At 37.2% G+C, this 16,129-nt stretch overlaps 1 protein-coding gene across 1 annotated transcript in view; it reads right to left on the bottom strand.

The window, feature by feature from the left end:
- INPP4B (inositol polyphosphate-4-phosphatase type II B) overlaps positions 1-16,129 on the bottom strand; it is a 433,157-nt gene that overhangs the window by 99,545 nt on the left and 317,483 nt on the right. Inside the window, exon 16 of the mRNA XM_008060793.1 lies at positions 9,424-9,580. Within this exon, the coding sequence (XP_008058984.1) occupies positions 9,424-9,580 (157 nt within the window). The remainder of the gene's footprint in view (positions 1-9,423; positions 9,581-16,129) is intronic.

The raw sequence follows: 16,129 nt of genomic DNA, 5'->3' as shown, positions 1-16,129 counted from the left end.
CCAAGAATTATGTTAGGCCCTAGAGATTCAACAACAAATCACAAACACTTGGCATATCTTCTTACGGAGCCAAATCTAGGAAGAGCGATAGCTTTAAAACAGCACATACAATAATTCAGGGATTCAGAGGTTTAAAAACAGTGGCTGATAGATCAGCCTGATTTGGTCTACAAGTACATTTTTAGGGAGACTTCATCATAGCTTAAAATTTTTAACCCTTAAAAGAATGGGATATTTTGTATACACGTTCAGATTTATTTGAAAATTTAGAAGAGATGGTAACCCTAGGTCTATGCTCCCCCCATGGAAATGACTGGCTGGAGCTGGAGTGGCAGCCCTCTTTTGGAGGGACTTATCCTTCCTAGTTTGCTCTTGTTTCTAATCCATTTCACTTGGCCCATTCATGTCATCCCACACAATGACCATGGGCCTTTATTCTTGCAAGCCCTGCAGGGTGTAATTGACAGAATCCAGTAAAAAATAAAAATGTGAGGCCCCATTCAAAAAGCTGTAAATGAGCTTTTTCCCTTCTTTATCGGCGGTGTTGCTCCTGACCTGTCACGATGGTTTTTATTTCTCTTTCATGTCATACACTTTGGGCATAGGGTTACATGGGTTCAGAGTCTCAAAGGCACCCCGCCTGACCCTGAGTCTCCTGCGCTTGGACCCAGGTGGCTTGGTGGGTGGGATAGGAAGGGTTCATGGGACTGGATAAGGATGGGAGGTTGGGCATTGGGGAACCCATCCAGGTGAGCAGGGACGCAGAACTGCAAGTGAGGCAGCTTCCAGGTAAATCCTTGTTATAACAGTCATCATTCTAGTAGACCTCATTGACATAACACAAATACTACGGTGAAATTATTATGATTTTTAAGGTGGCAACTCAGAGCATTAGACCCAGAGCACAGGGATCTACTGAGCAAGAGGTCTTGTGACTACACTGGTCTCACACTCATAAAACCAGTTCTCATCTGGGTGTTGAGGGAAGGTTACCCAGAAGATGTGAAGTGTGAGCTGTGGAAGGTGGAGATGGGTAAAGCTTTGAAGGCTCAGAATGAAAGCACAAGGTGAATTCTCCAAAGACTTCAGTGTGATTGGATCATGAAGGATGGCGCTGGGTGGGGTGAAAGAAGATGTCAAACCATCTTGATGAGGCAGGTGGGAATAAGGGAACTTAGTGCCTTATAAAATAAGGAGAAAGCTGAACAAGCAAATGAAATATTAGATATGACTGCTGAGAAACAGTTCATTAAGATATCAAGGGCAAATGTAAATGCAGGCGAATTCATGTACAAAACTGCTCTTAAAATTTAGCATTCGTTTTTCCAACAGATATTCTGAGGACCCCAGATTGTTTTTAACTAAGCCAATCAAGGACCACTGTGGCTAGATTTGAATCCTTGCTTAAATGCCTACCAGCTGTGTGATCTTACACAAGCTGCCTAATCTCCTCATCTATACAATGAGGATGCAATCAGAAACTCCCCCACAGACTTTTATTGAAAAGGGATGTAAAGATTTAGCAAAGTGCTTGCCACATAAATGGGAGTGCAGTAAGTTTTAGCTATTAATATCATTTTTACCTCTCTTTTGATACCTTATTTGGTATCCAAGCTGCATTTGATTTTCATCCCTTGGTGCTTTTTACACCTTAGCTGAAAGTAATCCCTGTGCCTCAAGGATCTTTATTATGGATTTTGCTCATCTTTTCCTATTTTTCCTTTTGCATTTTATCCAGTTTAATCCATCTATGTGCTGATGCCTCCCAAATGTTCGCTTGCTTTCCCGAGTCTTTCATCTTGTAAATGATGCTGTTGGAAGATCTCTAGCTGCATATCTCCTTTCAAATACAACTTTCTCACCCACTAGACTGCAAGGACAGGGTCATGACTGAATGTGTTCCTGGACACAGTGCCCAGCCAAGGGTATGTACTCAACAAATATCTATCAAATGAATGAAAGGATCTTCTTCCTTTTTTTCAACCAACACAAATTTAGTGTATCTCTTCCATGGGACTTCAGTTTGAATTATTTTATATATAATTGCATTAATTAATGAGTTGTTCCAGTCTTTAATTATTTCATATATATTAGGTAGATATCTAATCTGGGCAACCAAAGATAAAAGATGGGAAAGAGGAATAATTTGCTAAAACCTTGGATTCATTCCTACTTGGAGGTTGGGGTGCATTTTTTAGGATGACTAATCTTTGGCACTGGCTAACCATTGAAAACTGGTGACAAGCTACTGGTAAATTCCTAGTAGCTACCAGACAATTGTGTTAATGGGAGGCAGCCAGAGATAAAATAAAATATGTGGCAAATATAGTTAATTCTCAGATTGCAGGAGGAAATGTGGAGTGTGCCATTCAAGTTAAAAGGGAATTATGGAATTATGAAGTTGATAAGAACATGAGTGCCAAGAAACTAGAAACAAACTTTAAGCAGTGATAAGTGAATTAATTCCACAATCTACATGGATCTTTGCCTGCTTTGAAAGAGGAAGCTGTGATGACTTGAAGCCAGCATGAGCTTATTAAGGAAAATTATGTTACCAGAACTTCATTTCTTTTTTGATAGGGTTTACAACTAAGTCAATTAAGAAAAAGAATTCAATGGCATAGGGTATTTGGCTTATCACAGGGCATGTCATGATGAGCATGTGTACAATAGAGAAATACAGCTCATGAGATAACATGAATAGGTGAATATACTGCTGGTGAAAACACATGGTGGTGATTAATAAGTGAATTTGAATGCATATAGTTATTTTTAGTGATGTGGTCCAGGAATCTGTATTGACCTCTGTTTTCTCATCATTTTTATCTATTAGTTCTATGAATGGATAAGAAACGTGAGTAAAATAAGCCTGAGTAGGCCAGCAGATATGACGGATGAAAGAAATAGGTATTTATTAGAGTGCACTCAAAAGTGTTTTATACTGCAGTCATGGGTTTAGACATCCATCTCTTTAGCAAAGTTGAGATAGAGTGTCGTAATCTTCTTGTGCCCCCAATATTTCACAACGTCTAGCATATAGTGGTGCTTAAATGTTGCTTGAATCTTGAGAAGCCTGAAAGATAGGTCACATTTAGCAAGGTCTATGGATATTAATGGAATTAGTAGTAAAATATGGTTGTCAAAATAGCTAATATGAGTTTAGATATCATTAATATTAGAATAATATCTAAAAGTAGAGAGGGGGCACGCCTGTGTTATGTTGCGTTTGTTAAACCGCATCTGTATCACCAGGTTTAATTCTGGGGACTGCCTAGACAAACGAAAAAAGGTTCAGAGAAAAGTGACTATTGTATATGCTTGAAGCTATTCCTTTGAAAAATGACTGAAAAAGTTACAATTCAAAAAGGATATGATGGTTGCTTTCAGATATGTTAGGCTTAATGTGAAAAAAGGAAAGTAAATTTGCTCTGTTTATTGCAAAGGATTCGATCTGGACCAGTGGGCAAAATGAAAGGAAACAAATTCGAATGAACATCTGGAGTATGCTGCTCTAGAAAACAAAAAATCATTTTCTATAACTGAAGATGTGCCTCTTAGATTAGGTAGAAATCGGCAGAGATGTTGTAGGTACGCATCTTACCATAATTTAGGAGGTTTAATTACATAATCTTTAGGATGATGTCAAAATCTAAGATGCTAATATCCACTAATTTTATCTTTGCGTCTTTCATTTGTTATGAAATTGAACATAAGTGGTGCTATACATACAGTAAATGCTTATAAATGTATTTAAGTGTATTAAAAATAAAAGAACAATCTTTGTTTATTAAGAAACCACATAAATACATATAAGCCATAGAAGTTTGTAACAGCTATTCTATTATCTGTTTTCAGAACAGTAGATAAAGTTTTTCTTCTCTCAGCACTATCTGCATTAATCCTGAAAAGAAATTTATGAAGTGAGCAGAAGATGTGTTGTAAAGCCTTGGTTTGAAAACAAACGAAAACAAGCAAAAAACTTTCAAAACCACAGCTTTACAATATTATTAAGTGAATATACTGTAAAAAGAAAAATCTGAAACTTGATAAGAGAAGTTAACTGCTGGTTATAGAAGAACATGGGAAAATGGATAAAGGTTTAACCATGTTAAGTCCCCACCAGCCAAACACATACAAATTACAGCTAAGGTATAAAATAAAGGAGTGTGATGAAGAAAGGAAAACATAGGGTTGAGATTTTAAAATGCACCCCAAAATAAAGCACAGAATCAAAACCCTATGAAACAAAATAAAATGTCAGAAAATCATTAAAAATATTTATATAACTTAATAGTTTGGAAGTGATACAATATAAAGTATCACTAACAAATGGTGTTGCAATAAATATCTATCAGTATTTATCATATCATATACTATAATAAACACTAGATGATGCAAATCATTCAATCAATGTTCTAATTAACTGTAAAAAGGAAAAAAAAAAAGTAAAATAACTTTTCCACCAGCTATATATAGCCTAGGACAAATTTGAGGACATTGAAGAAATGGATTTTATTATCAAAAGTAATATTTTAAAATATAATTATATATCATGATAACTTATACAATGTCAAACTTCATAGATGATCAGAAATTACAATATGATATTTTCACCCAAAATGGCATGAAATCAGTGAAAATATTTAAGGCTGAGAAGACAGTAGTAAGAAGAATGCTTGAAGATTCTGCTAATTAGAGTACCTCTTGTTGCAAAGAGCCATCAAAATGCTTCTAACCACCCAGATGTTGGTTTCTAAATGCTGTTCTTTGATAAAATAAATCAGGGTTCCTTGGAAACTGGCTGAACCTAGGACTGGAGCAGGGAAAATACAAGATGAGCCTGAAGTTGCTGATGGTGCCAATAAAGAAAGGAAGTGAGCAGAAATAATATGAAAGTAAGTAAGGGAAACAGGTAAGACAGAAAGTAGGGGAGTGTCTGGCATGTGGGGAGAGGGTGTCAAAGGAACTCAGAAGCATATCTGAAAGAAAGCTCCCAATGGCTACATCTAGAACAATCTGAGTCCAAAATAAAGAATAATAGTATTGGGTTATAAAATAAAGAATAAAATAAATATTGGAGCAAAAGGAAAAGATATTGAATGTTGTCACCACATAGAAATAATAAGGGTTTCAAGTGATGGGTCTGATAATCACCCTGATTTGATCATTATAGTATGTAAATAAAGGAGCATAGGGAATTTTACCCCCAAATTTGGTTCCCTGGTACAATAAGCAATTTGAATTAAAGGCCCTTAGAGAGTCTTTGTTCCTATCTATATAAGGATCAGACAGATCTACTAAGGAGAACAACTGTCTCCCCCATTCTACCCCAGTACTTCTCAGTCCTCTGTCTCTCTCCCAAAGCACAAAAGGAAGTTATCTTATCTGCCTGAAGTCCAGCTCTACCAAAAACAAACAAACAAAACCACAGTTATCTCTGGTCCCTTCCCTGAGTTTTCACTAACTGAACCCATATCACAGGAATGAAGACTAAAGTCTCTCAAAAAACTTGCACAGATTTTTATCAGGAGCCATTGTCTGCTCTGAGGGCCTTACACAGATGTTCCCAGACCATTGTATGTACTTCAAGCCCACTGAATTCCACTAAAAACCATTTACTGTCTCCCTAAAACTATCCACACTTCCCTGTCTCCCTTTCTCTTAAAAAGTAGGGTATAAAAACATCTATATCCAACTGGGAGATTAGATAGTCATCTGTGATTCCTCCCCTACACATGGTCATAATGCATTTATATGCCTTTTCTCTCATTAATCTGTCTTTCTATGAGTTAATTTTTCAACAGCCTTTCCGAAGAAGGGTAAGTTTTCTTTTCACCTTGTATACATGCATTGATACTTCACATAGAACCCCATAAAACGTGTGTCAATTATTATGTGTCAATTATAAATTAAATATTCAGTATTCATGAGTCCACACTAAGATAAACAAATAATTGTATAAATACATACATAGAAGAGAAGGAATAACTCTTCTTTACAAGATAATTCCACTTCTAGCAATCTAACTTAGGAGAAAACTTCTGAAATGTAGTTAAAGACTTAAACAATTAAAGATGCTTCTGTGTTAATTATAGCATTGTTATAATAATTAAATATCTAAAATACTGACTTCTTCTTTGAAGAATTACTTTACTGTCATTATAATCTTATTTCCAGGTAAAGTTTATGAGGAAGTATTCATAATGTGATGATATGAAAGATATCAAAATGTACATCTGTACTTATAACGTATATTCTCATTTAGTTAAAAGTGTGTGTGAGAGAGAAAGAGAGAGAGAACACAGAAAACGTTCAAAATAGTCAACTATGGTTACAATTTTAAAAAATAAAAACAATAGAGCCAAGCATGGTGACTCACACCTATAATCCCAGCACTTTGGGAGACTGAGGTGGGAGGGCTGCTTGAGCCCAGGAGTTCAAGACCAGCCTGGGCAACATAGGGAGGTCTCATCTTAAAAAATATTTTAAAATTTGCCAGGTATGATGGCGTGTGCCTGCAGTCTTTGCTGTTGAGGAGGCTGAGGCAGGAAGATGGCTTGAACTCAGAAGTTCCAGGTTCTAAGCTATGATTATACCACAGTACAGCAGCCTGGACAACAAAGTAAGATACTATTAGAGGAAGGAAAGAAGGAAGAAAGGAAGGAAGGGAGGGAGGGAAGGAGGGAGGGACGAAGGAAAGGGAAGAAAAGAGAGGAAGGGAAGGAGGGAGAGAGGGAAGAAAGAAAGAGAGAGAGAGAGAGAGAGAGAGAGAGAGAGAGAGAGAGAAAGAAAGAAAGAAAGAAAGAAAGAAAGAAAGAAGGAAAGAAGGAAAGAAAGAAAGAGGAAAAGAAAAGACTAATAAATAATTCCTTTTGCCTTTCATTTTAAAAATAAAGGTAAATTGAGGTACCTCATTCATCAGTGAATGCTTATCTTAAATATCTTTATTAGAAATAGTTGGGGATAGCATAGGTAACTATATGACTTTAGATTGTTTGTTTTATGTTAGTTCAAAAAGTCATTATAAATTTCTCCACTGCATTGCTTTATGTGACAAAAATCATGATTAAAGCAGAAACTTAACAGGGAGGCAACAAATTATTAAATTATTAAGTACCACAAACACACTTTTATTAAATAATTGAGTGAATCAATTCTACTCCAGTTATGCAATAGCATCTATATTTTAAATATACTTAGCCAGATTCATCTGTGAAACATCTGTCTATATGTGTTAAGCACCTTCTTTAATGTACCAATATCTTCCTAAAACATGCATTCTATAAAAAACTGTCTAGTATGTAAAATGTTAACAAATACTTTAACTTTAAAATTGGCCAAACATTCTTTAAGCATCTGGCCCCCTCACCAACCTTGGAGAGGTGGATTCACTCTTTTACTCTGATCTACTTTCTAAATAAATATTTTCTTACCTAAATAAATAAATACATAAATAAAAAATATGATTTAACTTTTAAATTATTTTTTCTATAGTTACTACACTAAATTATTTCAACCAAAAGTCATATCTTATTTTACACATTTAAATAGTGATCTCTCCTAAAAAATGTATAACACAAAAAGGAATTGGTGATGGATGATATAAACACAAATAAAAAATAAAAATAAGAAAATCACTAAGGCAATAGGTTATAGTTTGACTCTAACAACCCACAACACTGATCTAACTGTGTATTCTACATCTGTAGCAATTTCGATTTGGTCTTAGATTATATCCACACAATGTCTCACATTCAAATAAAAATGACTCATCTAGTCTTACAGATGATTTATCAACCAAATATTTTTACTTTTCAAAATGCAATTTTGATTGTCCAGATGAAATATTCAGATAAAATACAATATATGTATAAAATGTATAATTTCAAAGATTTTGAAACATTATTCTCTTCAATGAGAAGTTTTAACAACAAAATGTAAAAATCAAGTACCTTTTATCTACTAATAATAATATGTATCGAAAAATCTATCAGTGAACATAGTAAGTCACTAAAATGAATTCTGCTTACCAAATTTTCCAGAGCACAGCAGTGTCTGGCCCATAACTGATAGTCAATATATGTTCAATTACAGAAAATTGAAGTATACTATTTCTTTATGACATAGCTATGACAAATTTTCCTTCTGATTCATGTGAAGTTCTGAAACTGGACTAGATTTAATTGATAAAACTGATATTTTTAAAAAAGAAAGAAAATCCTCATATACAAGTAGACCAGGTAGGTGTGAACATTAGCATAAACTTTTCAACTGCACAAATGTATGATAGCGGAAGACAGACCACCTAAAACTAGAAAACTTTAGAAAGTCTTAGTTTACAGATATGACTTAGAAAATAGTTCTACAGTTAATCAAGTGATGAAAGATTGATGTCTTACATAATTAAACTCTTGATAAAATGTGAGTAATGAAAAATTGGGAAAACATAAATCTAATTTTATAAATTTCCATATTTCCTTCTGACTCATTTTCTTGATGTAAAAGAAAGAACAAATTTCAGAAGAGAGTAGGGCAGTATTGTTTATTCTTTCCAAACACTGAAGATACTAGCAAAAAGTCTAACACAACTCACATAGTAGTCCCACTACCACCTTAAAAAATGTGACTATTCAGATTTTTGTCTTGGTTTTTGTGTCAATATTAATCCAATTAGCAACAACAAAATTTTAAAACCATTTATAAGGACACATCCGTAGTTTAAAATTATACTTATATTTGCAAGCCAGTCTTTTATAAGACATATATTTGAAAGTATCCATCTGTCTGTCTATTCATCCATCCATCCATCTACCTACTCACCTGCCTTTCTGTAGACACACACACAAAGTCACATGTGTATGAATGTATATGCATATATGTAGATGTGTGTGTATACTGATTCATGAAAATCTAGTCTTGTCATATGTTTTTGGAACAATGTACCAACTTATTCCTCACAATCAAAACTTTTTATATGTTTTGGGGACAATTCACAAAAAATATTCCTCAAAACAAGGCAAAGATCACTCTATCACATTGCATTCAGTTCAGAAACCATCGTGAGATACTGTGTCCTGATAGCGCTCAAAGTTTCTAAGAATTAAGAGCAGACACGTGTTTTTCTTCTTAATACAATTTTGGAGAAATGTGTAGATTAAACTATGGCAGTCCCTCTAAAAAGAAAACACTGTTTATCTTTCATATAGTAAGAGAAAAAAAAGATGAGCATGGCAAGCAATTCTGAAAATACAGCTGAGATGCAATTTGATAAATAGCCTTCCGCCAACCAAACCAGAGCAGTGGAAACCAGGCTATCAGCATTTTCATCAAAGATACTATTGACTCCTCTTTTTCTATCTCATTTTATCATGACTTTCTCATTTTGTTTACTCAGTCAGTAATTGGGAACAGACGATTCCTTACCTCTCGGTTGAGATGGAATGGAGTCTGCCAATGAAGGATCCTTTTCTTCATCTTTGTTGCTGTCACTGCCATCGCTGCTACCATCTCTTTCAATCAGTTTGTCCACCATGGCAATAATGCAGTTCAGGCTCTTCCCCACGTTGGCCCACACCCTATCCTGAAAAGAGCATGAGTATCACTACACATTTTATTGCACAAACAAGATAAGGCAAAGTTGGATGAATCTATTTTAGAGAAGCAGTTGGAGAAGCAATAATTAGAATGCACATTGAGTGAATAGCTCTAATACTCCCATTAATTTGGATATACAAGAAATCTATGTTCTCTTAATAAACCAAATGTTAAGTACTATAAACACTTTTATTTAGCCCATTATTTGTGCTGTGTCATAAGGAAATAATAAACTACCATATGGTATTGATCCATAATTGAGCACAAAGTATGACAGTTTAAACTGGAGGTCTCTATTTTATCAATAATTAGTATGAAAGCACATCAATATTTTTAAAGAATGGTTACCACCTGTACTAGAAATTCGTGGGATTTTTATTATACACACATAGCAAATTACATGTGTGTGTGTGTGTGTGTGTGTGTGTGTGTATAATGTAAAATTTACCATTTTAACTATTTTTACCTGTATAACTCAGTAGCAACAAGTACACCCACATTGCTATCCATCACCACATTTCACTTCCAGAATATTATCACCTTCCCAGACTGAAACTTTATACCCCTTACACATGAACTTTCCTTCTTCCCATTCCTGCCTCCCCTAGTGCCTGGCAACCATCATTCGTATGAACGGACTAGTCTAGGTACCAGAAATTCTGAAAGTGTAGTCCGCAAACAACCTCTAACAGAATAGCCTAGAGAATTAGTACGCAGGTCCTTGGGTCCCACCAAGTGAATAAGAACCAGCAGGGAGAAGGCACTCTTGAAACTTTGACAATGTCCCCAGGTGCTTCTGATCACACTGTCTTAGAACCCCTACTCAATGAAAATGAAACTGCTACATAATAAATCATTTTGAAGGATTGATTATTTCCTAGGAAGCAGCCCATACCACGGAGAGACCTCTTTATCACTAATCTTCCCAGTTCTGACCAGTACACTCATTTTTATTTAGGGCAATGCAGGAAACGGAATTTTTTTTTTTTTTTTTTTTTTTTTTTAGTTAGAGTCTCACTTTGTCATCCAGGTTGGAGTGCAGTGGCATGCTTATGATCACCACAGCCTCAACCTGCTGGGCTCAGGTGATCCTTCTGCCTCAGCCTTCCAAGAAGCTGAAACTACAGGCATGCACCACCACACCAGGCTTGGAATTCTTTCATTCATCAAAAAATGCTATTAATCTTTTAAATACAAAGTGTCAATATAGTTATCAAGATGGAAGCCGGTCATTCTGTCATCCCTGGCTCTTCTTTCTGCTTCATTTGGATGAAGGCACTGACACTCCAAGCATAAGAGCCAAACGGATTTATGGTGCATTTCCTGAATCATGCCGTAGAGCTATCTTCCAGAAGGTGTTTTCTCTGTAACCAAGCTATTTCAGGAACCTGTAGTATCGATTAGTGTAAAGACAATACTCAACTATAGTTCTTCTTTGGTGGTTTTTCTATTTTTCCTCAGAGGTATATCTTTTGCCTAATTTTGCTAGTTTATAAGTATATCAATTAATTGTGGGAAGGAAACATCGAGGAACAAAAACTAGAGTTGAATTTAGATTATGTGATGGTTGTCATAAAATCTAAGTGTTCAGACATGCATATGTTAGCTGGGCAAGGAATAGGGTTTTGTAGAAAAGCAGCACATTCAAAGGTAGATAATTTTGAGATATTTATGTGACAAGTTACCTATGCATGAGAGCTTGGGAAAAACACCTCATCTCTGGGGAACCCCAGTTGTCTCACTTGGAAGGATAATTCTCCCTCTTCCTACCTCACCAATCTTCATTGGAAGCCAAGTGCTATGGTTTCTATGAAAGAGTTTGGTAAACTTATTATAGTTTGGCAAAATCAAATCCAGTACTTACTGGTTTTCCTAAATGAATGAAACTTCCCCTCACCCTGTAATCTTGAGTGGGAAGTGTGTTATTAATCACAAACAATTATAACAATCTTTCCCCTCAAGACAGATCTTTCCCCCCAAAGAATTGAAAGCACTTCTCTCTAAGGAAATGTCAGATGCCAATCACATTTACATATTACATCATCTTCCACCTGGTGTCTCAGAAAATGAGGTGGGGGAACCTCTGAGCTGTGAGCCAGGAGTACCGAGGAAGCTCACCTATTCCAGAAGCAAATCTGGGGAAAGATCAGTAACCTGAAGGTCTTAACCCCAACCACGTTGGAATTTGGTGAGGAGCTTATATTCCAGACCATAACAACAAACTTCGTGACTGCTATTCTGAATATGCCTTTATCACTACCACCAACTAGATCTTTAAGGAAATTAAACTGAAAACTCTCCAGCTAATATTAGGCATAAACTCTGCCATTGATGGAGGAGTTTCCTCTCAATTTTCCAGACTGCCTTTGTACATACGTTGTCAAATCTGTTGACTATGTTGAAAGGATCTTTTATTTGTTTATTTATTTACTTTTGAGTCTGGTCTCTGTCACCCAGACTGGAGTGCAGTGGCATGATCATGGATCACTGTGGCCTAGACCTCCTGAGCTCAGGTGATCCTCCCTCCTCAGCCTCCCAAGTAGCTGGGGCTACAGGGGTGCACCACTAATTTTTCAATTTTTTGTAGAGATGAGATCTCACTATATTGCCCAGGTTCATCTCAAACTTCTGGGCTCAAGTAATCTTCCCTCCCTGGCCCACCAAAATGCTGGGATGATAGTTATGAGTCACAGCGCTCAGTCCTAGAAACTTTATTTTTATCAAAGATCAAGTAGGATGGCATGCTGCCATTCTTAGATCAAGGAATATGATCTCAATCACATCTCTGGAGAACCTGAAAATAAAGGTACTTAAAAAGAAAATACAAATTCACATGTATATATTGTTCTTCCTTTATAGATACCCCAAGTTAAGGATTCCACAGATAGAAAATTCATCTTTGCAGCCAGTAGAGAGATCTTCAGTGGCCAGAAGGGCACAGTGAAGCATGGGACTAAAACCTACCATCATGTAACAGAGGGTCATATGGTAAACAGAAGACATAAGTAATATTTAGAGGATGCAGAACCTGGAAGGATGTTTGTTGGGGATGAGAGTGGAGCAGTCTCTTATGTAATATCAATACACAATTTATGCATAATCAAATATTTTCTAGAAGGTATGCTGTAGCAGACCCTGAGCAGACTCCTTCTAGTCCCCATCTTTTGGAGAGGAGGTCCCTAGCTGGTGGTGAGAAAAATCTGAGCATTGGTAGTCAAGATTTCCTTCTCTTTTATGGCCTCTACAAGGTAGTTATTAGTATGCGCCTCTGTCTCTAATGTTAGATGGTGACTTATTTGAGAGCTGTGCCCTCACTGTGTAGCACAGGACTTGGTCTTCAGGAAGTTTTGCTGAAAGAAAGGAAGAAAGGCAGAGAAAGTGGGAGAAAGTCAGGGAGGGAGGATAAGGGGCGACCCAACCCAAAGACACATTAAGGACTGGTATTGACATTCATGTGGTATATGCACATTAGCTAATTTAACCTTCCACAGCTACCATATAAGATTAATAATAGTGACTTCGTTTTTAGAGTTAACAAGTTTTTTTTTACTCAGTTTTTGAGTAGCATTCAACATTAAAATGGCATATGTGGACTAGAAATTCCATTCTGTTTGACTCTAAAAGACGGATTCTTCCACTATGATTGCCCACAGAATTGTGGTGCACAGTACCACAAACTAGATAGAGGAAGTCAGGAGAAGGAGACAAGGAAGGATCAAGTAGAGGCGTGCTACCTTACAGGAACAAGATCAGGTTTTAGTTATCTGAAGCTTGAAAAGAAGATGTGGTACACATTCATGAGACAGTATTATGAAGCCATAAAGAACAACACAATTATGGACTTTTTGGCAACTTAGATGGGTTTAGAGTCCATCACACTCTGTGATCTATCACAGAACAAAGAACTAAATACTACTGGTTCTCAGGCATCAGTGGCCCTGAACATTTATCACAGTACTGCAAGAGGAGATCGTCAGTAGCAAGACACTGCTGGGGGGCGAGAGGGCACATAACACCACTAAGGGTACCTGATCCTAAACCAAGTGAAGTGAGAACCCTTTGGAGGTCCAAACTTCCCCGCATGTAGGCTACTTATGGGCCTAATCCTGACTTGTACCCCACATCTTTACAATAAAGAAAGATAAATGAAAGGAAATGAGTCCAACAGCAGATCCTGAACTAAGAGATGACTCTATATAGAGAACAAACTCTGTCAGGCATGGTGGCTCACGGCTGTAATCCCAGCACTTTGGGAAGCGGGGGCAAGAGGATCACCTGAGTCCAGGGCTTGGAGACCAGGCTGGGCAGCTTGGTGAGACTTTGTCTCTACAACAAATCAACAAAATTAGTTGGGTGTGGTGGCACACAGCTGTGGTTCCTCTACTTGGAAGACTGAGGCGAAAGGATCACCCTGAGCCCAGCAGGTAGAGGCTACAGTGGCCATGAGTGTGCCACTGGACTCCAACCTGGGTGACTGAGTGAGACTCCTACTCAAAATATAAAAATAAAAAAGAAGAAAAATAAAACAAAGAGGACAAGCTAGTCCCATATCCCTTTAATTCTGAGATCAACAGTGTCATGTAAGCAGGGATGGAGCAGTCAGTCACTCCGTTTAAGGGTTATTGTGCTTTGGTCAAAGAAAATAAGTGACCTGCATTAATAGAGCACAGTGTCAGGATCAAGGTCCAAAATCCATCCATGTGACCAAGATACAAAACAGAGTGTGGGTTACAAGGAGGAAAGATGATAATTCAATTACTAGGAGACTAAAGTACAAGACAGCCAATTATTTTGAAACTAGGATGCTAAAAACGGGTAGGAAAGATATTTAAAGGGGAACCTTGAATATCAGAGTTCTTTCCTAAACAAGCCGCTTTCCAGTCTCTGTGAAAACATACAAAGAAGAAAATTACCAGCAAAAATACCTTTTCGTTCTGATGATTTTTATTCACTGTGCTAGTCCACAGGGGAAATTTTTTTTGCTTTGATTGCTGGTATGGCTGGGACCTACCCCACTTTCTTCTGTACTAAAATCACAAAATTAGTTTCAGATTGCTCCCATGATGAAGAAAGGCTGATTAGTGAGAAGACAATGGAGCATAAGAACGCAGCTGCAGTAATGTGGGGTTTCCAGCCCCTCCAGATACAGTTGAGCTCTCCCACCACATAAGAGGGCTGAAAGCAACCACCATTACCTAACAAGAAAACAGATTGCTGGGGCTGTTCCCCGGAAATAACAGCCATGATTCTGCTATATGAAGGAAGTCATGAGAAATTAGTGGGTGAAAGTCTAACCTTTATTAAATGGAGCCTAATTGACATCTTTAAACTCAATGGAATCGTCACAACAACCCTATTCTTTGGAGGTGAAGTGGCTATAAACTTTTACTGGGCAAAGAGGGCATAAAGTCAGTGGGGGATCTAGCAGCAATATTTATATGATTCTGAGTCAGGTGTTGATTTATTTCTGGCTTAGGACCTAAGCTCACGTGCAGGTCAAGCACAGTGCCAGTAGATGCAAAAAATTTGATGAATGCAGCCAGGGGGATATTACACCTGGCAGAGTGAGTCATGAGGGTAGGGGGCATGTTGCTTACTCAGCATGCCACATGTTTATGAGCTTGGTAGCATTGAGAGAATCCTAACTGCTTTGGATCAGTAGCTAAAAAACATACTCAGTAATGCTGAGCTGGTTGACTTTTCTAAGGCCAATTCTTGATCAGCAAGAATGTGACGACTACACCAGAAACAATATGGAGGTACAAAGTAGCCCCGTCACATTTACATTTCCATGAATAATTTCCCACTTGTCATTACCAATTTCTGAAGACTTTGATGAGAAACAGTCAGTGAATTAGCAAGGCCAGTCCCATCTTTAGAAAGAAGTCTCCACTTATCCTTGAGTTGATGGAGAGCAATGTGCTCTATAGGGGCCAAGTTCCTTAATACTACAAACTTTTACTCCTCCCATAGCTTGGTAGCACTTCTCTCTCAATCTTAACTTTATCCAAACTGTTAGGTAAACTTAGTTGTATTTAAAATCTTCTATGTTTCCACCTGGCACATGTATGGCCCAAGGTAAATAACACATACACATACACTTAGCACACGCACACACTAAAAATAACCAGACACACAACACCCATCAAATGAGATTCCCCAACCTTTGCTTCCTATTGGTTCTCCTGCTTTAACTTCACCTATTTCCTCATGTAAAAATTCCTGCTCTTCATCTCCCCATGATTATATTCAGTTTGGAATTCACTCCTCGCCTTATCCAGAAATTCAGTTCCTACTCAGACATCTAGACCCAGGACTACTGATCTCCAGGACTGAACTCTCCATATTCGCCTGGTTCCGATCTTTCCCAGACCTACATTATTAGCTATCACAAAATCAGGTTTCTCTACGGGTGCCATATTCATCTTCATCGATTACCATGCTTATTTCTTTACTTCTAGTCAAAAGCAGGCTTAGTACTACAGGCAGTATTACATTCTTAGCTCAGTCTGGAGACACATCTATAGCCGGGCAG

Source organism: Carlito syrichta, unplaced genomic scaffold (assembly GCF_000164805.1).
Source record: "Carlito syrichta isolate Samal-C Ts95f unplaced genomic scaffold, Tarsius_syrichta-2.0.1 Scaffold304734, whole genome shotgun sequence".
Taxonomy (NCBI): domain Eukaryota; kingdom Metazoa; phylum Chordata; class Mammalia; order Primates; family Tarsiidae; genus Carlito; species Carlito syrichta.
This window is presented reverse-complemented; position numbering and strand designations above follow the sequence as displayed.